We start from the raw sequence: 22,445 nt of genomic DNA, 5'->3' as shown, positions 1-22,445 counted from the left end.
ATTGTTGGTTGTTTTTATTCGTTGCTCCATTAAAGAAATAGTAACAGAGATGACGTGCATTCTTGTTCAGTTCATTAATGTTTAGGAATTTATCCAATGCGATAGTATTTGTACACGACGAATGTGATTAGTTAATGAAAATCCTTATTATTATAGTCCGATTACTTTCAAAACATCTCCAGCTTCCTGTGTTAGTCCACCAAGCGAGACTACCAACAGTGTAGAGTGTGAGCGGGAGAGTTAGCGATAGGTGCTGGGTTGAGATGACGTCAGCGTCTCGCTTCTTGATTGGAGGCTTCGGACCTTTTGACTCGCTCCCAAGCTGCAAATGCAGAACACCCAGAGATGTTACGAAAGTGATCTCACTCTACCACTTGTTTGACATATGTGGTTCAACAAAATATTTTTTTATGAAGGAAATCTGCGAATATCATGTGTGAATAAACATACCCGAGTTCATTAAGAAGCTTGTCGAGTACATCTTGATTATCATACTTTCTTTTGAGTCAATTTCTAGCCCATGCTTGTCTTTCAGTTTTAATTTTAAATAATACCAGCACTACTACGTTCTTTCTCGTCCATCTTTTTACCTTGTCTGTTCTGCGCAATGCCTTGTGGGAACTAAAGTATACCGACATGTACGGTAACGAGTATCGTGTGAGGCGAAAACTAGCAGATGAGGCAAGCACTACACAACTAGTCCAACTCCAACTGGAAAATCCAGCAGGTAATCTATCCACGTGTGGTTCAGGCATTAGCCATGTAGTAGTATATTTAATGCTATTATAAACTCAACAAATGATGAGCCCCCCTCCAGCAGATTTGCTTACACTTAAAACTAGCTCAACATGCCCATATGAGCTTTTTGCTCTAGTGTAGAACCCTGCCTAATCCAAGATTTTTGTAAAAAAGCCCTCATGGATTCCATGAGAAAGGAAGAGCCCCCTCAGATTGATGTGCCTATACTTACAAAAGGCACTTCTGTGAGATTGTTGTGCATAAACTTGTTAAAAATATGCCCCTCTTGATATTTTTTTTGGCCACACTTAAAACTAAGCCACCCATACCCCCACACACACACACACCCACACATATTTACTTCCGGTTTAAGTTCAATTGGATACCAGGTTCAAATTGTATATTAAAACAATGTAATTCTTCTAGAATTGGTCCGTGACTCTCTCATTTCTTACATCATATGTTTACATGTTTCATATTGATTAATGTGTGAAATTTCTGAGTATTGAAGCTTTGCGTGCAAACAAAATTGCATCAGCCAGGAAATTCCCGTGAAAAATATGCCCCCTCAGAATTTCCCGTGAAAAAGCCCTCGGGAAATTCTTGTAAAAACAAAATTCATGGGAAATTCCTGTTTTTTTCTTCTCGGCCCGGCTTAGGGTATATAAAGAGATTTTGCATTGCATCAGCCAGTATTGTGAGAGTGGTTGAGGAGTACAGATGTGTTGTTACAGTGCTTCTCATACTACAGGCCTGTTTGTTTTAATATAAAACATATATATATTTGTCCCAGCCTGTTATACAAAAATCAATACATAACAAGGTTAATGCCATTCTAGACATGCATGTTCGTGCAGGTATTTGCGGAAGGTCAGTGTGAATGAATATTTATTCTCTTTTTCCACTTGTGGGCTATTGGCTTTACAACCTGTCATAAGATAAGCATAGAGATTAGATTTAAAAACCCAGGAAATTTTATATAAATACCAAAGCCAAAAATATTAACACACATACACACACATATACATATATATACACACACAGCACAGTGCTGAACCCAACTGATATTTTTATTCAGTATAAAGTTTTGATTTGAATCCCAGGAAATTGTATATAATAAACAACAACAAAAATGCCGAATCAAAAATATTGCAATCAATGCAAAAAAAATATATCCAGCCCCAATTGGGCCAGACACCAAAGGAATTGTAACCCAGATAAATACAGAACTCCCACAAAAATTTGCCCCAAATGCCATAGAAAATATAACATGCAATACTTCACATATAAACATAAAAATACTTGCTCTGTACAGTCATCAATATTGCCCTCACAAGCATCTACATCTGGTCTGAAAAGGAAGCATGAAGCACCTGTTAATGCCAGAGCAGCAAAGCAGCTATGCTATGCACCTATCCATAGCAGTTTTAATGGCCAATTAAGAGATCACCGGTTTGTATCAGAGCCAAGATGCGATATTCAGAATTTTTTGAACAATATAAATCCTGATCTGCAGGCAATTCTAAATGCACAAAATAGCCCTTATAAGCTCTCCCTCAAATTGTATACTCAATATAAGAAACCAAATGGCACAAAATTTACACAGCCCCACATAACAGAAACTGTACCGGTATATTCAAATGCAAATTCAGACAGAATAATAAGCAGTTTAATGGATCAATTGAATATTAAACACTCTGAATTTGCGGCAAAAGAGTCTGGATGGAACCTATGCGGCTCTCCACACAGGCTCTATGTTAATATTTCTGAATTCAGCCCATTACAAGGTTCTACATATTTGCCATTACCTGATAATATTAAAAACAGAAGAGCCGTGGTTAATATAGAAAATACCGACCAGAAATGCTTTTTGTGGTGTATATTAGCTGCTTTGTTTCCAGTTTCAAGAAATCCTCAGAGAATAAATTATTACAAACAACATGAACATGATTTTGACGATGCAATGGAGGGTTTAGAATATCCAATGTCTGTTCAGAATATTGATAAATTTGAAAAAAGGGCCAGGAATATCAGTAATAAACAATTATCTATTAATGTATTTATTTGCTCCACTGGCCGTGGCAATTGCTTGATAGAACCTCTCAGAATCAGTACAATTGATGATGAATCTGCTATTCCAATTGATTTGCTCTTAATTGAAGAGGATGGCACAAATCATTACACTCTGATACATAATCTTGAAGCTTTAGTGAGAACACAACTAGACAAATCTAATAGAATATTTAAGTTGTGCAGAAGATGTTTATCTGTACTTGATGGTCAAAAAATGGTGAATGGGGTTCAGGAAAAAAATGCAGAAATTGCCAAAAACAAGTTAATTGAGCATCTGAAATATTGTGGCAACCATAAACCTGTTCATATGGTGATGCCTAATCCAAGTGAAAATTGCAAATTCAAAAAGTTTGAAGCCTTGTTGGAACACCCAGCATATATATTCTGTGATTTTGAATCAATCCTCAAATCTCTTGCATCCTGCAATCCAGATCCTGAAGAATCTTCAATTACACCATACCAGCTACATGAACCTTCCAGCTTTTATTATGTGGTTGTACAGGATGGTGTTGTTACTAAAAAAGATTCATACATGGGGCCAGATGCCATCAAAATATTTGCACATAGAATAGAAAATGAGTGCCGTGACATAGCATCTAATATTTTATTAAAATCAAAACCCATGTTGCCTTTAACAGAGAAACAGATTGAGGATTTCAACAATGCAGAAAAATGCCCGGTATGTGATTGTGAATTTTCAGATACAAATATCAAGGTGAAACACCATTCTCATACAGATGGTAAATTCTTAATGGCCCTGTGTAATAGCTGTAATATTAAGATCAAGAGACCAAAATTTGTCCCCATATTTTGCCATGGAGCATCCAATTATGATTTTCATCATTTGATCAGATATGAGGGGTTTGACAAGCAGAATTTAAATATTTTAGCTGAAAATGATGAGAAATATATATCTATTAGCAAAATAATTAAAGTTAATGGTGTTCCTATTCACATAAGATTTCTTGATTCTTACAGAATTTTATCTGCTAGCCTGGCCACACTGGCCACTCAATTATCTGATGATCAATTCAAAATCACACGTGCATTGTTTCCAAATCAGGACCTGAAATTAATTAGGCGGAAGGGTGTATATCCATATGATTATGTTACAGATTTTTCTAAATTTGATGAGTGTTCTTTGCCACCACAAGAAGAGTTTTACAGCAAAATCAGAGGATCTGGAATCACTGATGATGATTATCACCATGCCCAATTGATGTTTAACAATTTAAAATGCCGGACATTTGGTGATTATCACATGGCATATTTGAAACTTGATGTGACCCTCTCAGCAGATATAATGCAGGCATTCAGAAAATTTTCTATGCAAAATTATGGACTGGACCCAGTGTATTTTTTCAGTGCCCCGGGCCTAGCATGGGATGCAATGTTTTTAAATACCAAAATGCCATTGGATCTGATCCAGGATCAAGATATGTATCTGTTTATGGAGGAAAATATAAAAGGAGGCATGGTGCAATGTTCTCAGAGATATGCCAGAGCAAATAACAAATATATGCCTGATTATGATCCAGCACTGCCATCAAATTATATATTGTATGTAGATGCAAATAGCCTCTATGGTCACGCCATGATGCAAAAACTGCCATATGCAGGGCTTGAATGGTTTGAAGATTTCAATATTGAGGATCTTCAAGACTTTGATGACAGTAATTATGGCTTATTCTTAGAGGTTGATTTGGCAATTCCAGATCATTTACATAACAAATTTTCTGATCTGCCTCCAATTCCCGAGGTTCAGTGCTCACCTGGCTCTAAACAGAGGAAATTGATGATGACACTGGAGGCAAAACAGGGCTATGTCATATATTACAAGAACCTCCAGTTCCTGATGAAACATGGTGTTCAAGTGACCAAACTTGGAAAAGTTTTGAGATTCAAACACTCAAAATGGTTGAAACCATACATTGATACAAACACGGAGCTTCGAACATCTGCAAAGAGCCAATTTGATAAGGCCTTGTTTAAATTAATGGTTAATTCAGTATATGGCAAAACAATTGAAAATGTCAGAAAACATACCGATGTTAAAATAATTACTGACCCCAGCCTGAGCAAAAAATTGGTTGCAAAGCCTAATTTCAATTATAGAAGAATTTATGATGAAAATATGGCACTTTTCAACATGAAAAAAACAAAGATTAAGTTTGATAAACCTATTTATGTAGGGGCTGCAATATTGGAATTGGCCAAATCACATATGTTAACATTGTATTATGATGTGTTGAAACCTTTTTATGGTGATAATATAAAATTGATGTACATGGACACGGATAGTTTTGTTCTTGATATTAAAACAGAAGATGTTTATCAAGATATGACCCAGCCTGAATTGTTTCAATATTTTGATACCAGTGAATTGCCAGGCCATCTGAATATTCAACCCCACAACAAAAAAGTGCCCGGCAAGTTAAAAGATGAGACACTTGGTGATGTTATTGTGGAATTTGCTGGGTTAAGTGCCAAGATGTACAGTTTTAAAACATGTAGTGGTGTTGCTGCTAAAAAGGCCAAGGGTATTGGCAAAGTAGCTGTGGAAAAAGAGCTCCAATTTGAAGATTATAAAAATTGCCTCAAATCCCAGAGTTTAATCAAAACATCAGAATCCAGAATTCAGAGTGTGGATCACTTATTGACTTCAAATATTGTAAGAAAAGTGGCTCTGGACCCACATGATGATAAGAGATGCATTTTATCATGTGGCATACATACTTTACCATGGGGTCATTGTGATTTGAAAAATGGGGATCAATGCACAAGCACAGAGCATGATTTGAAATAAATAAACATGCCTATGAACTTATTTGGGTTCAAAAAACGGGCTGTTATGGACCTGCCAACACCACAACCCTCTTCTGATATGCTGTCTAAACTGAGTGGCTTGTTAATTATTCATCTGAACAGCATATTTACAGATGTTGATGATGAAACAGGCAAAATATTGTACATATTTAACAATAATTTAAATCATTACCAATTACCTGTAGGTGGGCAATTGCAATTTATTACAACCCCTGAGGGTGATGTTAAAATTTCAGTAGGGAGAAATATTTATAGAATTAAGCACTCAAACATGGTTTCTGGCACTGTATATACTGTTTCTGCTGGTGACTGCTTATATATTGAAGTCCCTGGATCCTATGATAAGCTTATACCCTTTTTTATAGAATTAAGAATCAGATACTCTATAATAAATAACTACTAAACAAAATGCCTAATGATATTTTTGGCCATACAAGACATGAAGATCACAGTGATGAGATTTTGATGCTTGATGTCAGAGTCAAGAAATTAAGAAGTGATTTACAAGCTTTACAAACCACACTGAATGCCAGCCTTCAATTAGAAATTACAAATTTACAATCACAATGCATGGACCCTCTTCTTAAAATTGATTCTGAACTCAAATTGCTGCTTCAGAAATATACTGACCTGGCCACATTGGATAATTTTCAAAGTTTAGAAGAGGCTGTAGCAGCTCTTCAAGCCAAATTTAAGACCCAGGCTAACAACTCTGAGCAATTGAAACAACAATTGGAACAGCAGATAAATAATGTCCAGACACAACTCCAAACAATTGTCAAAAGCATAAAATCACAAGAAGATTTTGATCTTGTGATTTCCACTCTAAAGGAACAGATTCAATCACTCCAAATACCTAATCTGGACCCTCTGAACAATGCCATAGCCGAGGTTAAAGAAAAAATTGAGACACTTGAAAATTTTATGAACAATTTGCCATCTTCTGATGCTTTGAATGCAATAACTCGGAGTGTAGCAAATATTAAGCTGCAACTTGAAACATATGAAGATTTTGGAAAAATTCAAAGTTCCATAACCCATCTTGAAGGTACAATAGCAGCAGTGCAAAATGATTTGGCAAATGTACTTGAATCCCGATTGCCTGGGATTGTAGATACCCTTGTTAGTGTCCAGCAACAAATCACAAAGCTTGAAAACCTCAACACTGAATCTGAACTATCTCATTTTCATCACTTGATAGATGATATCCAAACAAAACTTGAAATTTTACAACAATCCACACCTACTCAGGCAGATATAGCCCTGCTCCAAAATGCTATGCAAAATGTGGCTGATGCTTCTGAATTACACAATGTGAAATTGGCACTTGAATCTTTGCAAAATACAGTATCAAATCTTCCTACATCACAGGAACTTAAAAATATTAAGAGGGCAGTGAATCGCATATTGAAATCAGAAGATATCAAGAATATCCAAGCAGAGATCAAACATCTCACCCAGACAGTAGCCACTCTTCCAACCAATCAACATATTAATGAACTGCATGCCCTGTTTGAGGATATCAGAAGGCAGGTCCATGATCTTACAGCTCAAAATTCAAAATTGGCAATTGTTGAAAATTTGCAACAAATTGTAGCTAATATCAAGCAGCAGCTAGGGACCATGGAATCCAATCAAGCAAATGCTCTGTCTGTTTTTGCCACCCAGCTACAAGAAATTGTGCAGCAATACAAAAAACTTGTTGTGGACATAAAAATAAAGCCGGGCCATGATGATGTTGTTAGGACCATCAATGAGCACCTTGAATCTGTAACAAGCAGATTGCTCACAGCAGAAAAAGAAATAACAGGCATAATCGAGAATCCAAAACATTCAGTAATTCTTGAATTGTACAGCATCCCCAACAAAGAATATGATTCTCCATTTACACCAGGTGGCAAAATATATATGCTGTCCCCTGCACAATTTTATTACCAGTTTTTTGTTGGGGGCACATTGAGACCAATCAAGATCAAATATTGGCTACAGCCACAGGCACACCACTACCCTACCTTATCAATAACAAATGCTGATAACAAAGTGAAAATCACCAGTGTAGAATTGGAGGATTTTACAGATCCCAATACATTAGAAACATCTTATGTTGAAGATGATGGCTCTTTGGAATTTAAAATACAAATAGGGGACAAATTATATTTAGAAAATCCTGCAGTATCAGCTGCTGAACACCCCATAGTTGCAATATTCTTGTTTTCATATTATGTCTAGAAAAATTATTGTTGATGAATTACACAGACAGGCCCGACATAATTTTAAGAGACTCCCAGTAGTCACAAAGGGTATAGATGATTTATGGCAAAGCGACTTGATTGAAATGGCAAGTGGACAGCTGAAAAAATTAGACAAAATCAACAAGGGCTACAAGTATCTACTCACTGTAATAGACACATTTTCAAACTTTACCTGGGCTGTGCCACTCAAATCCAAGACTGGAAAATGTGTTACAGAAGCCATCAGGACAATCATTAATCAGAGTGGAAGATCCCCGCGCTATTTGCAAACAGATAATGGCAAAGAATTTTATAATTCAGTGTTTCAACAATTTATTAAAAGCCGGGCAATAAAACATTATTCGAGTTACAGTGACCTCAAGGCCTCAATTGTAGAGAGATTCAACAGAACCTTAAAAAATCTTATGTATAAACAATTTACACTTCAAGGTAATTATAAATGGATTAATATTCTTCCAGAACTTCTACATAAATATAACAATTCTGTCCATTCCACAATCAACATGAAACCCTCTGAAGTAACTTCATCTGATGAGCAAAAATTGATCAGCACTGTTTATTATCCTAGATACCAGCCAACAACAAGAAAGGCCAAATACAGGGTAGGGGATCAAGTAAGAATCAGCAAATATAAGCACTTATTCAAAAGGGGCTTTACAAGAAACTGGAGCACTGAATTATTTACAGTGGTTCAAGTTAAACCCGGGGCCCTTAACACATATATAATAAAGGATCACCGAGGAGAAATTCTCAAAGGCAGGTTTTATGAACAAGAGCTCAGCAAAACTAAACAGCCTGACACATATCTCATAGAAAAAATCATCCGCAGAAAAGGCAACAAGTTACTTGTCAAATGGCTAGGACTTCCAGAACACAGCTGGATCGATGCAAACAAAATAATAATATGAGCACCTGGGATGTTATAAAAAGGCTCCCAGAACCTGAACAACAAAATAAGAGAAATGGCAAATTGTTACCTGATAATATTAGGTGTCTTATTGTTGGGCCATCTGCTTGTGGTAAAACTACACTAATGGTTGATAATTTTTTATTGGCACCCAACTGGTTAGACTGGAAAAACAGGCACTTGTATATCTTCTCTAAGAGCTTGGAACAATTAAAATATCAGCAGCTGATGAAGCTATATGATGGATTGGATATTGCCACTTTTGAACCAGATGTTAAGCCACTTCATGACTGTCTCGATAATTCTGTTGTTGTGTTTGATGACATTATATTGGATAATCAAAACAAGGTTAGAAATTTTTTTACACAGGGCCGGCACAAAAACATTGATTGCTTCTACCTGGCACAGACTTTTTCAAAAATACCCAAGCAACTGATCCGAGACAACAGCAATTTTATTTGTGTGTTTCATCAGGATCATACCAACCTCAAACACATACATGATGAATATGTAGGTGGGGACCTGAGCTACAATGATTTTTCCAAGATTTGCAGCAAGTGCTGGAACCAGGACAGTTATGGGTTTGTCACAATTGATATGACAAGAACACCCAATAGTGGCAAATACAGAAATAAAATCAACAATTTTCTAGACATTGAAACATATATAAATAACCATGAAAAGGCCAATCATTGATGATCTTAAATTAAGAGATTATCTTGTAAAAAGATTTAAGGGATGGAAATCAGAGAACCGTGGAATTTATGAAAAACACAAACAAACAGAACAGCCTGTAATTGATGCTATTAATAATTTAGGTAAGAATATCAAAACTGTTACGGAGCAAAATCAAAATTTGCTCACAGAGCTTGTACCTGTAGCTGCTAGGAACATATTAGATTATCCATTCACCCCACTTTCCAGTATTCATACACCTAGTCCTATTGCTCCTAGTAGAATTGAGGCTAGTCAGGATCCTATTGAATTGGGTCTTCTTGCTCAAAAATATTTAACCACACCTAAAGACAATAAAGATGAGGTTTTTGGCTTATATGCTGACACAGAGCTTGATGGTAGCATCATACATAGAATTGGCAATTTCAGAGTAACATTTATGGGAGATGATATAATTGTATATTCAGAATCTCGACTTGGAGAAAAAGGTGCTTTTGTTAAGTACTCCGGAACACCTGGATTGTGGGAATTGATGACTAGGAAAAGGCCTGGCAGCTATACAGATCAAGATTATGAGGATTACAAAGAAATATTAATAAAATCAGATGCTCTATACCAGAACAATGATCCCACACAAAAAAGAGTCAAGTCTAGCAGTGGGGCAAAATACAATAATTTAATCAAGCCCATATGGTCTCAGATCAAGACTGGCAGTGGAATCAAACAATACAACACCCTGCCTAAAGAATTTGTCTGGGTTGATGATGTCAGGAAACTTGTAGATAGGTTATTGGTGATAGCTGGGGAGGAAAATGCTGGGAACCACAATTTTTACAATGAAAAGGTTGGAATTATGGACATGATAAGCACCAAATTGTCTAATTTTATAGTGAATGACACTAAGGGGATTGGATATCTTATAAAAATTATTAATACTCTACCCCCCAAATTTTGGAATATTTCTGAGGGTCGGGGCCTTGTTAATGACATTATAAACAAGCTGCCATTTGAACTACATATTCCAGGTTATCAGTATTGTGGTCCAGGCACAAAATTGGACCATAGATTAAACAGAGGTGATCCTGGTGTTAATCCCTTAGATGCTGCTTGTAGAGACCATGATATTGCATACAACACACATTCTGATCTTGACAAGAGACATGTTGCAGACAAGAAATTAGAAGAGGCTGCATTTGGTAGATTTGTAAGCAAAGATGCATCTTTGAGTGAAAAAATAGCAGCATTGGGTACCACCATAGCTATGAGCACCAAACAAAAATTGGGGTGGGGGTTGTGAATATGTATATAATAAACCTACAATGAGGGCCAAGGGTGTTATGTATCAAATACCTTATGCAGGTCTCAAATCTCTTAAAACTATTGATAGTCTTTTAACCAAAAATCAGCGCAAGAAAAAAAAATCTTGTATTGCAAAGGGTCATGGTATGAAATTGTTGCTTAGCACCCCCCAATTAAAAAAATTACAGCAATCAAGAAAAAAATCACATGTGGGGGGATTTATATTTACCATCCCTGCCATCTTAGCTGCTCTCGGGGCTGTGGGGAGCTTGGCTGGGGGTTCAGCTGCCATAGCAAAAACAGTAATAGATGCCAAGAAAAATAGGGCAGAATTAGATGAGCAGAAGCGCCATAACCTGGCAATGGAGAAACAGGGCAAAGGTGTTAAAAGAGCCATGAATAAGTTTAAAAAAAACAAGAGCCGCTTACAAACCAAGATATTGAAGCTTTAATCAAGCCACTGGGCATCAAATATTTTAGAGGTGTGTACATGTCTGATTCTTTACCAGAACAACCACTCAACAAAGAGTGTGGCATTGTTAATTTGGATGAGTACAAAAATCAGGGCACTCACTGGATTTGCTATCTTAAATATTTAAAAAATGAGGCATTTGTGTTTGATTCATTTGGAGGTGTTCCACCTGAAAATTTAATAAAATATCTAAATTCAGCTAATCTTTATTACAATAATGCCCGTGTTCAAAACTTCAAAGATGTTAATTGCGGACATTTGTGTTTATCTGTTCTTAGATACATGTCTCAAATAAATAAACCATCAATTGAAGATTTTCAAAAAGCCTTGTGGTATCTGAAACATCATGGGGGTATTCCATCTCACCAGCCAAAATTCAATATTGAAACTCAAATTACATGATGACATTGTATATCCCAAAACAATAGCTCTCAGAGCATTTTATGGCATGTACCTAATCCCTAATATTACACACCACAACAACACAATTGCAGTTGGGGATGAAAAAATTGTTATTACTCCAGGGCAGTATAATCTCTCTACTCTAAATGCTCAATTACCCAGAGGTGTAGTGTTAAGTCAAAATTCTGTCACTCACAGAGTAGAAATTGTATCTGCCACAGAAACAGTGAATCTGGGTACTATAGGAGAGCTGTTGGGATTTGAGAACAACACAAAACTTGAACCAGGCATCAAACACACTGCTATGAATATACCTAAATTCTTAGCCATAGAAACTCTGAATATTCACTGTAATGTGGCTGAGGGTATGATCACCAAATCAAATGGCATAGGCACTCACAAACAAACAGGCATTATTGCAACATTCAAGCCTAATTCTGAATTTATGGAGCCAATCATCTACAATCCATCCCCAACATTATATTTTCCTGTGTGTCATAATAGAATAGATTATATTGAATTGATGGTCACTAATGAAAAAGAAGAATTAGTTGATTTTGCTGGAGCCACAACAACTGCAATCATAGAGATTAACATTTAAATAAAAATACATACAAGAAGAAAATGGAAAATATTGAGAGTTATGAGCTACAATCATTCCCCCCAAACAGGAGGACATTTGCAAATTTAAATCAACCCAACACAGAGATTGAGGTTGATCTTGATGTAGGGGATGGATTTATACACCCCCACAGAGCAGATCTATACATCAAATTTGATGTTGTAAAGCTCGATGGAACAGATTATCCTGCAAATTCAAATATAAGATTGGTGGACAATTTTGTGCCACATCTATTCTCTGAAATTGAGGTCAGAAAGCATGGCGTTGTTATAAACAGAGTGGATTATCCCGGAATTACCTCCACAGCTTTGGCCACATTAAAATTATCCAAATCCGAGGCTTCATACTACAAAATCGGAGGATTTGAGGCTGGTGAGAAAATATTATCCAAGAACCACACTGTGCTGTTCCCCATGCGCCTATTGCCAGGATTCTTCTCAGATTACAAAGAAATTATGTGGAAGGGTGGTTTAAGAATTACATTTAGAAGAGCTGCCAATGATAATAATGCTTTGATGAGGTACAGTGCAATAAACCCTACAGGGGAAGCTCTGCCTAATACCCTACCAGATGCAGGCAAGTGCATTATTCAGACTATGGAGTTAAGAATCCCTGTTGTTGAGTATGAGGCCAGCTATGCTCTTAAATACAAAGCTGATATAATAAAAAATCCACAAATTCCTCTGCAATTTTATACATATCAATGTGTACAGAAGCCCGCATCTGGTACATATTATGAGTTTGATGCTACAAATTCATTCTCCAGCATTCAATATGACATGCCTGATTTTGTGGTAGTATTGTTTCAGACTGGAAGACACAACAATCAGGAAAAAAATTCAAGCAAATTTGATAGCTGCAACATCAAGAACATATATCTTAAAAATGGCAGAAATGAGGTATTTCCTAGAGAAAATTACAATTTAGACATGTCCAAGGATGATTTCCTCAAATTATATGAGGCATTTACATCCTTCAAAAGAGTCACTACTGGCAATACCGACATGTATTACACACCAGATGAATTCAAAACACAGAGACCCATGTTTGTAATCAATGCTTCAAAAAGGAAACAAGTTGTAGTAAATGACAGGACAAACATTAAAATTATCTGTGAATTCCATGAGGCATTACCTGATGACACCATATGTAGTGTTATTCTCATAGGGGAAAAATCATATGTTTATGATGTAAGAAATGAGAGAGTCACGGAGCAATTCTAGAGGAGCTCTGCATATTGCATTGTTTTAATATACAATTTGAACCTGGTATCCAATTGAACTTAAACCGGAAGTAAATATGTGTGGGTGTGTGTGTGTGTGGGGGTATGGGTGGCTTAGTTTTAAGTGTGGCCAAAAAAAATATCAAGAGGGGCATATTTTTAACAAGTTTATGCACAACAATCTCACAGAAGTGCCTTTTGTAAGTATAGGCACATCAATCTGAGGGGGCTCTTCCTTTCTCATGGAATCCATGAGGGCTTTTTTACAAAAATCTTGGATTAGGCAGGGTTCTACACTAGAGCAAAAAGCTCATATGGGCATGTTGAGCTAGTTTTAAGTGTAAGCAAATCTGCTGGAGGGGGGCTCATCATTTGTTGAGTTTATAATAGCATTAAATATACTACTCCATGTGGAACGACTTACCTTATTTCATTATCCACAGTCGGATATCCGTCGTCATGCCCCTTGAGGCCTCTGGTCACTTTTGACCAGCAGCACCAGAGATCTTCAACGTTGACAATGCCATAGTGGATGAAGGTGCTCTCGTTGAAGCGAAGTGTGCGGTTGAAGATGTAGGTCAGGGGTTCTCGGCCAGGACACTTCACTGGTTCCGGTGCTCTCACGAGGTGGCGTATCGACTTGTCCAAAGGATCATAGTCCAGGATTCTACACCCAGGATCGTCCACTAAATATCCCAACTTTTCGTTGAGTTCCAGCACGAATTTTCCTGCAAGAAGAACACATCTTCTTTTGCATAAACGCAGCAATTAGAAATTGACAATTTTATCATTTATTTGTATAATATTTTATGTTTTGCCCATGCACTGTCATCGCAGAGCGGCCGTTTCGTGACTCGAACCCGCGACCTATCGAACTCCCACCTGGAAAGCTTGTTGCCACGTTTGTCTTTTTCGTCCGGCTTAGTTGTTAGTGTGTTGATGCAAGTTGAACCCTCCGAATCGACGCAGTTTTTAAGAAGTCACTGATGTGGTTTTATTCCCCGTTGTATATGCTGACCATAGCTTAAGATGACAGATTTTTAAAACAGCAAAACAGGACATTTTTACATTTTCATGAAGAAAAAACGGGACGGCAAAATTTACACACTTTAATATAAAAACTATTTCGTCATAAATACTTATGTTTGAAAACTAATTAAATAAATAAATACTTTGTAAATAACTTATACAGGGTCTGTCCGGGAAGTAATAAGACTGGCTCTGGCTCTGGCGTCGCGCGCAGACGCACTTAAAGGGGAAACCGATGGTGGGGAAAGAAAGAGGTGAAGTTCAGCTTTTCAACAGTATAGCGTTCATTCTTCTCCGAGCAATGAGAGCGACAGCCGGCGAACATAATCTCTACGCGAGAAACGCGTCACGGCAACAATGTAGAGAACGTTGGAGCAGCGTTACGCTGTCAAGTCAATTGGAGCAACGTGTGTCGATAACGTTTAACACATGAGCCAGACTTTCTACAGCGTGTGGTTACCGCAGATGAGACGAGGGTTTTCCAATACGACCCGGAAACCAAACGACAGAGTTTAGAGAGGTACACGAATGAATCACCCCGTCCGAAGAAAGCAAGAATGAGCAAATCCAAAGTGAAAACCATGCTGATTCCAAGGCGATCATACATTAGGAGTTTGTACCAGAAGGACAGACAGTGAACAAAGTTTTTTACAAGGAAGTGCTCGAAAGACTGAGACAACGCGTCGTCTGGAGATCGCAACGACGTGGATCCTGCATCACGACAATGCGTCCTCGCATACCGCGTTCGTTGTCACGGAGTTTCTGACCGCAAAAGGCATAGCAAAACTTCCACAGCCACCGTACATCCCGGATCTCTCAACGTGCGACTTTTTTCTCTTCTCCAGGCTGAAGACAGACTTGCGACCGTACATGACATTCAAGGGACCCTGACACACAACTTGAACAGCATCCCGCAAAAGGAGTTTCAGCAGGCATACAAACAATGGCAAGATCGTTGGGAGCGCTGTGCCGTTGCGGAAGGGTCCTATTTTGAAGGTTATTAAGTGTATTCGGAAGTATTGTAAATAAAATTTGGTTTTCTAGAACCAGTCTTATTACTTTCCGTACAGACTCTGTACAATGTGTTGATATGCACTGCACTCCAATCAAGCAGTCCTTTAGAATTACAAGTCATTAATTAATATTTTGTCGATGAATGGATCTTCTTCAGTACATCCTTCTTTTCAAATAACATTTTGTAGAAGTTTACACACGTGTGATCAAAGTTCACCGTATTAATCAACAAAGTTTTCAAAGTGTTTACTGAAAGAGCGTTCTTGGCACTTGTCCATAAACTATTCATGTACGAAAACACTCGTTCAGTGGGGGCATTAGTTTCAGGTAAACAGAGAAGAAACTCCAATATTTTAAGAAAATTGGAATATGACGCATTGTTGACATTGGCATGCGAAATAATTTCTACCCAACACTACCATAGATCATAGTAATAGTAGAGAAGGTGGATTGTTGCAGTAATTCTATATGCCTATAATCATTGCCACAAAAAGAGACATTTTGACGTTCCAAAAAAAATCCCTAAAAAAAAGGGGTCTCTCGGCTGGTCACCTTACTATACCTAGCTGCCAATGGGGTCACATAGAACAAGAACAACTCCGAATGTGACGTCGATTTAATCACGTTAAGATAAACATAATATACTGTACATACGTACATTGCGGTTTTTAAAATTTTCAATTGAGAGGGATGTTATTCCAGTAACTACTCTTGAATCATTGGATATTGTATTGATTTTGTACATAGACCCTCCAAAATGCCAAAACTTGGCAACCAGTTTGGGGAATTCCCATTGAAAAACAACCAACATAAGAACATGATCATCCATTCGTATATTCTTCTAACCAACGTAAACCAACTAAAGGATGAGATGTAATAATTGTACTTTGAAAACAAGAATAGTACTGCTGTGGTCTATTACAACTTGTTTCATATTGTCTTCATACAGTATGACACAATCGGTTCGTGTCAAATTCATTACCAAATAATGGACCAGGAGCTGGAAAACTCTTAACGTTAGCTAAAATCTGATTGAAGTTTTTTTGAAAGCTTGTCAATTTACAAATTTTATCTGCAGCGTGTGTAGATGTATATGTCTTTCAGTACTGAACTAGCGAGCGGATAAAGGTGGGTGATAAGTGGAACTTATTGCATAGTTTTGTTAAATTTGTAACGATATGTAAAACATGGAACTTGCAATAAAATAAAATACACAGATATTTCATTCCAATATACCCTAGCAAATATATGTTACGTCAAAAATCTAATTTCTCTTGGGGGAGATAAGAGTATCCAATTTTGGTTCTCCATAAGACATCAGCTGAAGAAGGACATCACGTCCGCAGGCTTCCATTTCTTTTGACAATGTAAATCACGTCGCCTCACCCGCGCAAGCAAGATTTGCATCCATTCATTGCAATTCAAATCTTGATTTCTTAGTGCTTCTTAAGATTCCAGTCATGGTTTAATGTTTGCCTTAGCCAATCCAAACCGTCACTTCAATAGTCACCATAAAGCTTTGTCTCTGTCCTTTTGTATTGCCATGTATATCGGTGGCGGCTCTTGATAAAAAAAAATATTTAGTGGTTCTAAAAGCAATAATAATAATATAAATTATTATAAGCGGGGTGTTATTTGACGAAGGGATTAGGAAAACTTCCACCTGCTTACTTGGCATACCCCTCTCCGGTTTAATATTTTTAATCTTAGGAATACGTATGTGTGTAATATTCCGATGTCCCTTTCAGTGGAAAATTATCAAATACTACTCTAAAAAGTAAGTGGGGCATTCGATTGTCCCGGGGGGGACACGAGGAGTACATTTTTTATATTAAAGTAACTATTCTACTGATAGTTAAGCAATATTTTCTTACAATTTCTGTGCAATGAAATATGAAACTTAACACTGTTTATTAAACATAACTACCCTTAAAATACTTTCCCAGATTTGTAGCTATAATTTTGAATTTGAATTTGAATTTAAAATTTTGGGTGCGTCAGCATTTAGGCTATTTTGCACCCGTCACATTACACGGAGTCCAGCCCCTTAGCGTTTCAAATAACAACTCTAATTGCATAAGTAAAATCTTAAAATATTCTGACTTCCGTTAAAAGCTGAGGCTGTAAACGGGCACTCGGCATACACAAGGACCCTTTACACCCCTTGTAGCAATAAGTGAAGAATTTTGTGTCACGGGTGGGACACTGCCTCTTCACTTAATTGTCAAATGATGAGAAATAAATTATTTAAAACAAAGAGAGAAGGTAATTGACCTTTGAATGTTCTAGTGGAGTTGAGGGGGAAATATAACAGTTTTAAAGAAGAAGTTAATTGTTTTTTGGTGTCACCGGTAGGGCACAATAGAAAACACAAGTAAATAAAAAAAAGTTAAAATAAACGAACAATATATAAAAATCCCTTCCACCTTCTAACTTAATTATGTATATTCCTTGAATTTTTCTGCAAATGACAATCTTAGATTGTTCACTCACAAGATATAATAAAGTGACAACATTGCATTTAATATTTAAAATTGAGGTTCAGGGATACTATCACTTGGAATGCCCAAGTATTTGGATGTAAAGTCCAAGTCAGGAACGAGTGGTCTCGCAATGAGAGCATGAAACACTCAATTTTAATAAATTGAAAATTAAATTTAAAATTTAATACAAGCATACCTGATCCTTTGGAAAGGTACTCCATGCTGGAAACGAATGGAAATTATAATCACACATTATTTACACTAGTAAATATGTACAGACAGATCCGGAATTTTTTCCATTATGGCTCAAGGAAATGTATTTTATTGCATGGTGATAGAGCACAAAGAAGTTAGTGTTTTGTTTCGAAAATTTACTCCAAAAACATGGTAGCCGGCCCCGGTGGCAGAGTGGTTAGACACCAGGGGTCCCGGGTTCAAATCCCAGCTTGGGCATTGGTGTTCTTAGTGAGTGTCCTTTCGTCAGTTTCATCATATTACTTATCCTGATCTTCGCGATTAGCCAAATGTGGCAGAAAAGTGAAGCAAAATAAACTCAATCAAGCAAGCAGAATCAGGCTTGTTTCGAAATAATCACAGAATACATTTTAAAAATCTTCTATATATATATATATATATATATATATATATATATATATATATATATATATATAATGGATGTATATATGTTTGTTCCGGGATAACTCTCGAACGCCTGGAGCGATTTCAACCAAACGTGGTACACGCATCACTTGCAATATGGAAAGAAATACTGTGTGGGTAAGACACCCCTGGCACCCCTAGGAGTGGGGGTGGGAAGCAAGACTACTAGAAGGAAAGGCTGGGGTCAGACACGCCTCTTTTCGCGACTGCCGCGTGTGTGACGTCATGGGCGGACAAAACCCAGCTGAGTCTTTACCCCATACGGAAAGAAACGTGGAAAGGCTGATCTGTTTTGTTCTTTTCGCTCCTTTTTTCTTGTATTTCTCGATTGTTGGGTTCAGGGTGCAAAATCCTGGAGGGGACGAGGGGGATTTCCCCCCACCAACAATCTTGGCCACAAAAAAAAAACCACCAAAAATTTCCCGGGGGAAAGAGTTTTTGTTATAACAATGAAAAGATAAGCAATTACTTTAAATTTCAAATATACTTTACTAAGAATAATATTGAAAACACACACAAATTAGTGTAGTTGTGAGTGTTGAATGCTTTCTGTCTCAAGAGATCATTAACAAATCTACATCAATACGCACAGTAAAAGTAAAACAAGAATGCAAAACAATAATAACTATGAAATCTAATTGATTTATATTAACATAGTGCACAAACTAAACAAAAACTTACACATATTAAAACCACTTCAACTGCCATAATTTATTAACGTCTTTAACCGGTTAGTAAAGGAATTAGTTAGCTGCTTTACACTATCTGATATGTATGAAAGTAACAAATTAATTTCTAATTAATAATCACAATAATTATTTTAATTGAGTAATTTATTTTTACTTTTAATAACATTACAAATATGTACATCGTATAATTCACACATATGTTTGTGGGGAGGGGGGTTGTAGGTTACGAACTTTCTCCCCCTCACCAGTTTTCAATGATTTCGCACCCTGGTGGGTTGTGAGGTGTTGCAGTTCACAATGCCTTCAGTGAGGTGTTGCGACGTGTCGTGATCTCCGATGAAAAAATAAAAACAGCGGGCGACAATATATAACTGAACACATCGCATCTAACGAGACTTGTTAGTGGATTGCAATACCAGTAGTCTCATTACACAACATCAGGCTACCATACACTTCAAAATACACAACTTGCTATTTATATACCAGTGATGCTTAAATGACAACGTAGTTCAACTTCCGTCCTCCATTGTTCTATTATTTATTCAGTCAAATTTTCATCAATCCCCCCCCCCCCCACAAAGTTAAGTGGACTCAACAAGCTTTCACATACCCGCCTGTAGGCACCCCTGTTCGACATTACACTGATTATATATACGTATAAGTATATAAAGTGACCCTCGACTTTCTTCAGTTCTATGTCTCAAGTTTTCGTTCAGTGAAAAGTTTTTTAAAGTGTGTGTTACATAATACACACGGAACTTCCTCACATTCCTCCATGTGTAGTTCAAAGATTCATAAGACTCAGAATTGTAATCTGAATAAGGAAAATTAATTAAGAAATAAATACGAATAGTCGAAGCAAAGTTACCAAATTTGAAGAAGTTAAGTGAAAACAGCTCCTCTCTCACTCCTAAAAGAGAGCAATAGACGAGATTGTTTTCTTTTACATATTCAACTTATCCGTAATTTTGGCTTTCTGCCTTTCTTTATTTAACAAAATTATTTTACGCATTCAACATATATATTTTTCTTTCTGCCCTAACAAAATGCATTACTAGGTGTATTAACCGCAATTTTACATGAAACTAATGTTTCACAGAGGAATGTGACGATTTATAAACTACCGATAAAATGTGTGCGTAAATGGCTGTGTAATCCAACTGTAAGGACATACGTTATGTCGGATCCTAAGTAAGTCTGTGTATTCACTCCCAATTAGCTTCTGGGCATAATTACGGCTCTTTTTTGTTCATAATTACTGCTTTGATTCGGCTGCGAAACCGGAGCGTAGAGCGATCTGTCCGCGCGTTACGTCACGCCTGACGTCAAGGACCACGTGATCAGGTATGGCCCCAGCCTTCTACTCTACTAGTCTTGGGTGGGAAGGGGTGACATGTAAAAATAATCGAAAACGACCGATATTAGTGTGGAATCATAGTTTTCTGGGTCGCTTACGATAAATAGTGACACTCCCAATGCCGTTCAACTCCAAGACACCCCTGGCACCCCGAGGGGTGGGAAGAGGATGACATGGAAAGATAATCGAAAACGACCGATATTAGTGTGGAATCCATAGTTTTCGGGGTCGCTACGATGAATAGTGACACTCCCAATGCCCTTCAACTCCAGAAGGGGTGTCATGTAAAAATAATCGAAATCGACCGATATTAATGTGGAATCCATAGTTTACAGGTCGCTAAGATGAATAGTGACACTCCCAATGCCATTCGACTTCAAGTTCATCACCTGTCGGCATGGGGGGGTGAAGGAAAATGTCAAAAATGACCTACTTTAGTGTCGAATTCATAGTTTTCGGAGTCGCTAAGCTAATTGGTGACGTTCACGATGACATTAGAGAGAGAGAGAGAGAGAGAGAGAGAGAGAGAGAGAGAGAGAGAGAGAGAGAGAGAGAGAGAGACACACTTGCTTTTACGATCACGATCAACAAGTCACAGGGGCAGTCTATTAAGTAATGCGGAGTGGATTTAAGATCGCCATGTTTCTCCCACGGACAACTTTAATAGAAGATTGAGATAAATAAATACCCGGGTAACGCCGGGAAATCAGCTAAAATGGACTATCAATATAATTTTTGTGCACATCAAACAACACTAACTTCTAAGAAAGAAGGTCATAATCTCTCTCTTACGAAATACCTGAATACACATCTCGTGATTCAACGTATGTATTTACATAATTCAACCAAACAGGAGCTAGACGTTCTGAAATGTACCACGTACTGTGACTTGGAAAGGGCATGGAAAAGTTACAAGAAGAGTACAAAATATAGCTTTGAGTAAAACGTAATGTAAACTTGATAAGTGCTGTTTATTCCTTGCTTTTTGAAGTATTGTGTTGATCATACACTTCTGTTTGTCAAAGCAGTGTTGGGGTGACATACGCCGAGAAAAACAAGCGTTAATTATATGCTAACATATGCTCGGTTCTTTCCTTAAGTCAAGGACGGTTGTTCTGTGTTATCTTTAAAGGAAAAAACAAACAAAAACCACATAGGAAATATGGGTGTATAGAAAAAAAATCCTTGCGCAGTCGTTGAGAGGAAGTGGAAAATGTGTTGCGTAAATATCACACGTGTTATGCGATGTGTGTGTTCTGCAACCACAAATGCCTCTAAAGGGGACACTTTAGGAAACTGGTGCACAATCAGTGGCGCCAAGTTATATGGGCCTGTGGGGCTTCAGCCCACCCAATAATTTAGTATATTTTACTTTAGAAATAAAGTCCCTGCGCTTAAGACAACAAAATGTTTCATTACTATAAAATTTAAAAATTCTCACAAATTAATTACTACCGGGTGCTATAAAAATATTTCATAACAATTTGTTACATTTCCAATATGAGTGTCCTATATTATATGCATTATAACAACAACTTCGTTGTTAATGTTGTAAGGGAAGATAAGGGCTTATAACTAGGACGAGAATCGATAGGCAATAAAAAATCACAAAAAATAAACACTAAAAGTGATGCACATCGACAGATTTGTCATCATTTTCCCGGATTAGGCACTCAATAACCAGTTATCTTCGAAATAGGCAATTCTGAAAAAAAAGGCAAAAAC

At 37.1% G+C, this 22,445-nt stretch overlaps 1 protein-coding gene across 2 annotated transcripts in view; it reads right to left on the bottom strand.

Annotated features, from left to right (window-relative positions):
• The window catches only part of LOC145989872 (uncharacterized), a 49,685-nt gene that overhangs the window by 15,454 nt on the left and 11,786 nt on the right, over window positions 1–22,445 (bottom strand). For both annotated transcript variants that reach the window (XM_083125342.1, XM_083125341.1), the window contains one exon: window positions 13,913–14,216. In XM_083125342.1, coding sequence (XP_082981468.1) covers window positions 13,913–14,216 — 304 coding nt within the window. The remainder of the gene's footprint in view (window positions 1–13,912; window positions 14,217–22,445) is intronic.

Source organism: Lepisma saccharinum, chromosome 7, assembly GCF_977018435.1.
Source record: "Lepisma saccharinum chromosome 7, izLepSacc3.1, whole genome shotgun sequence".
NCBI classification, from domain to species: Eukaryota; Metazoa; Arthropoda; class Insecta; order Zygentoma; family Lepismatidae; genus Lepisma; species Lepisma saccharinum.
Note: the sequence above shows the minus strand (reverse complement) of the source record. Positions and strands in the feature narration are given on the sequence as shown.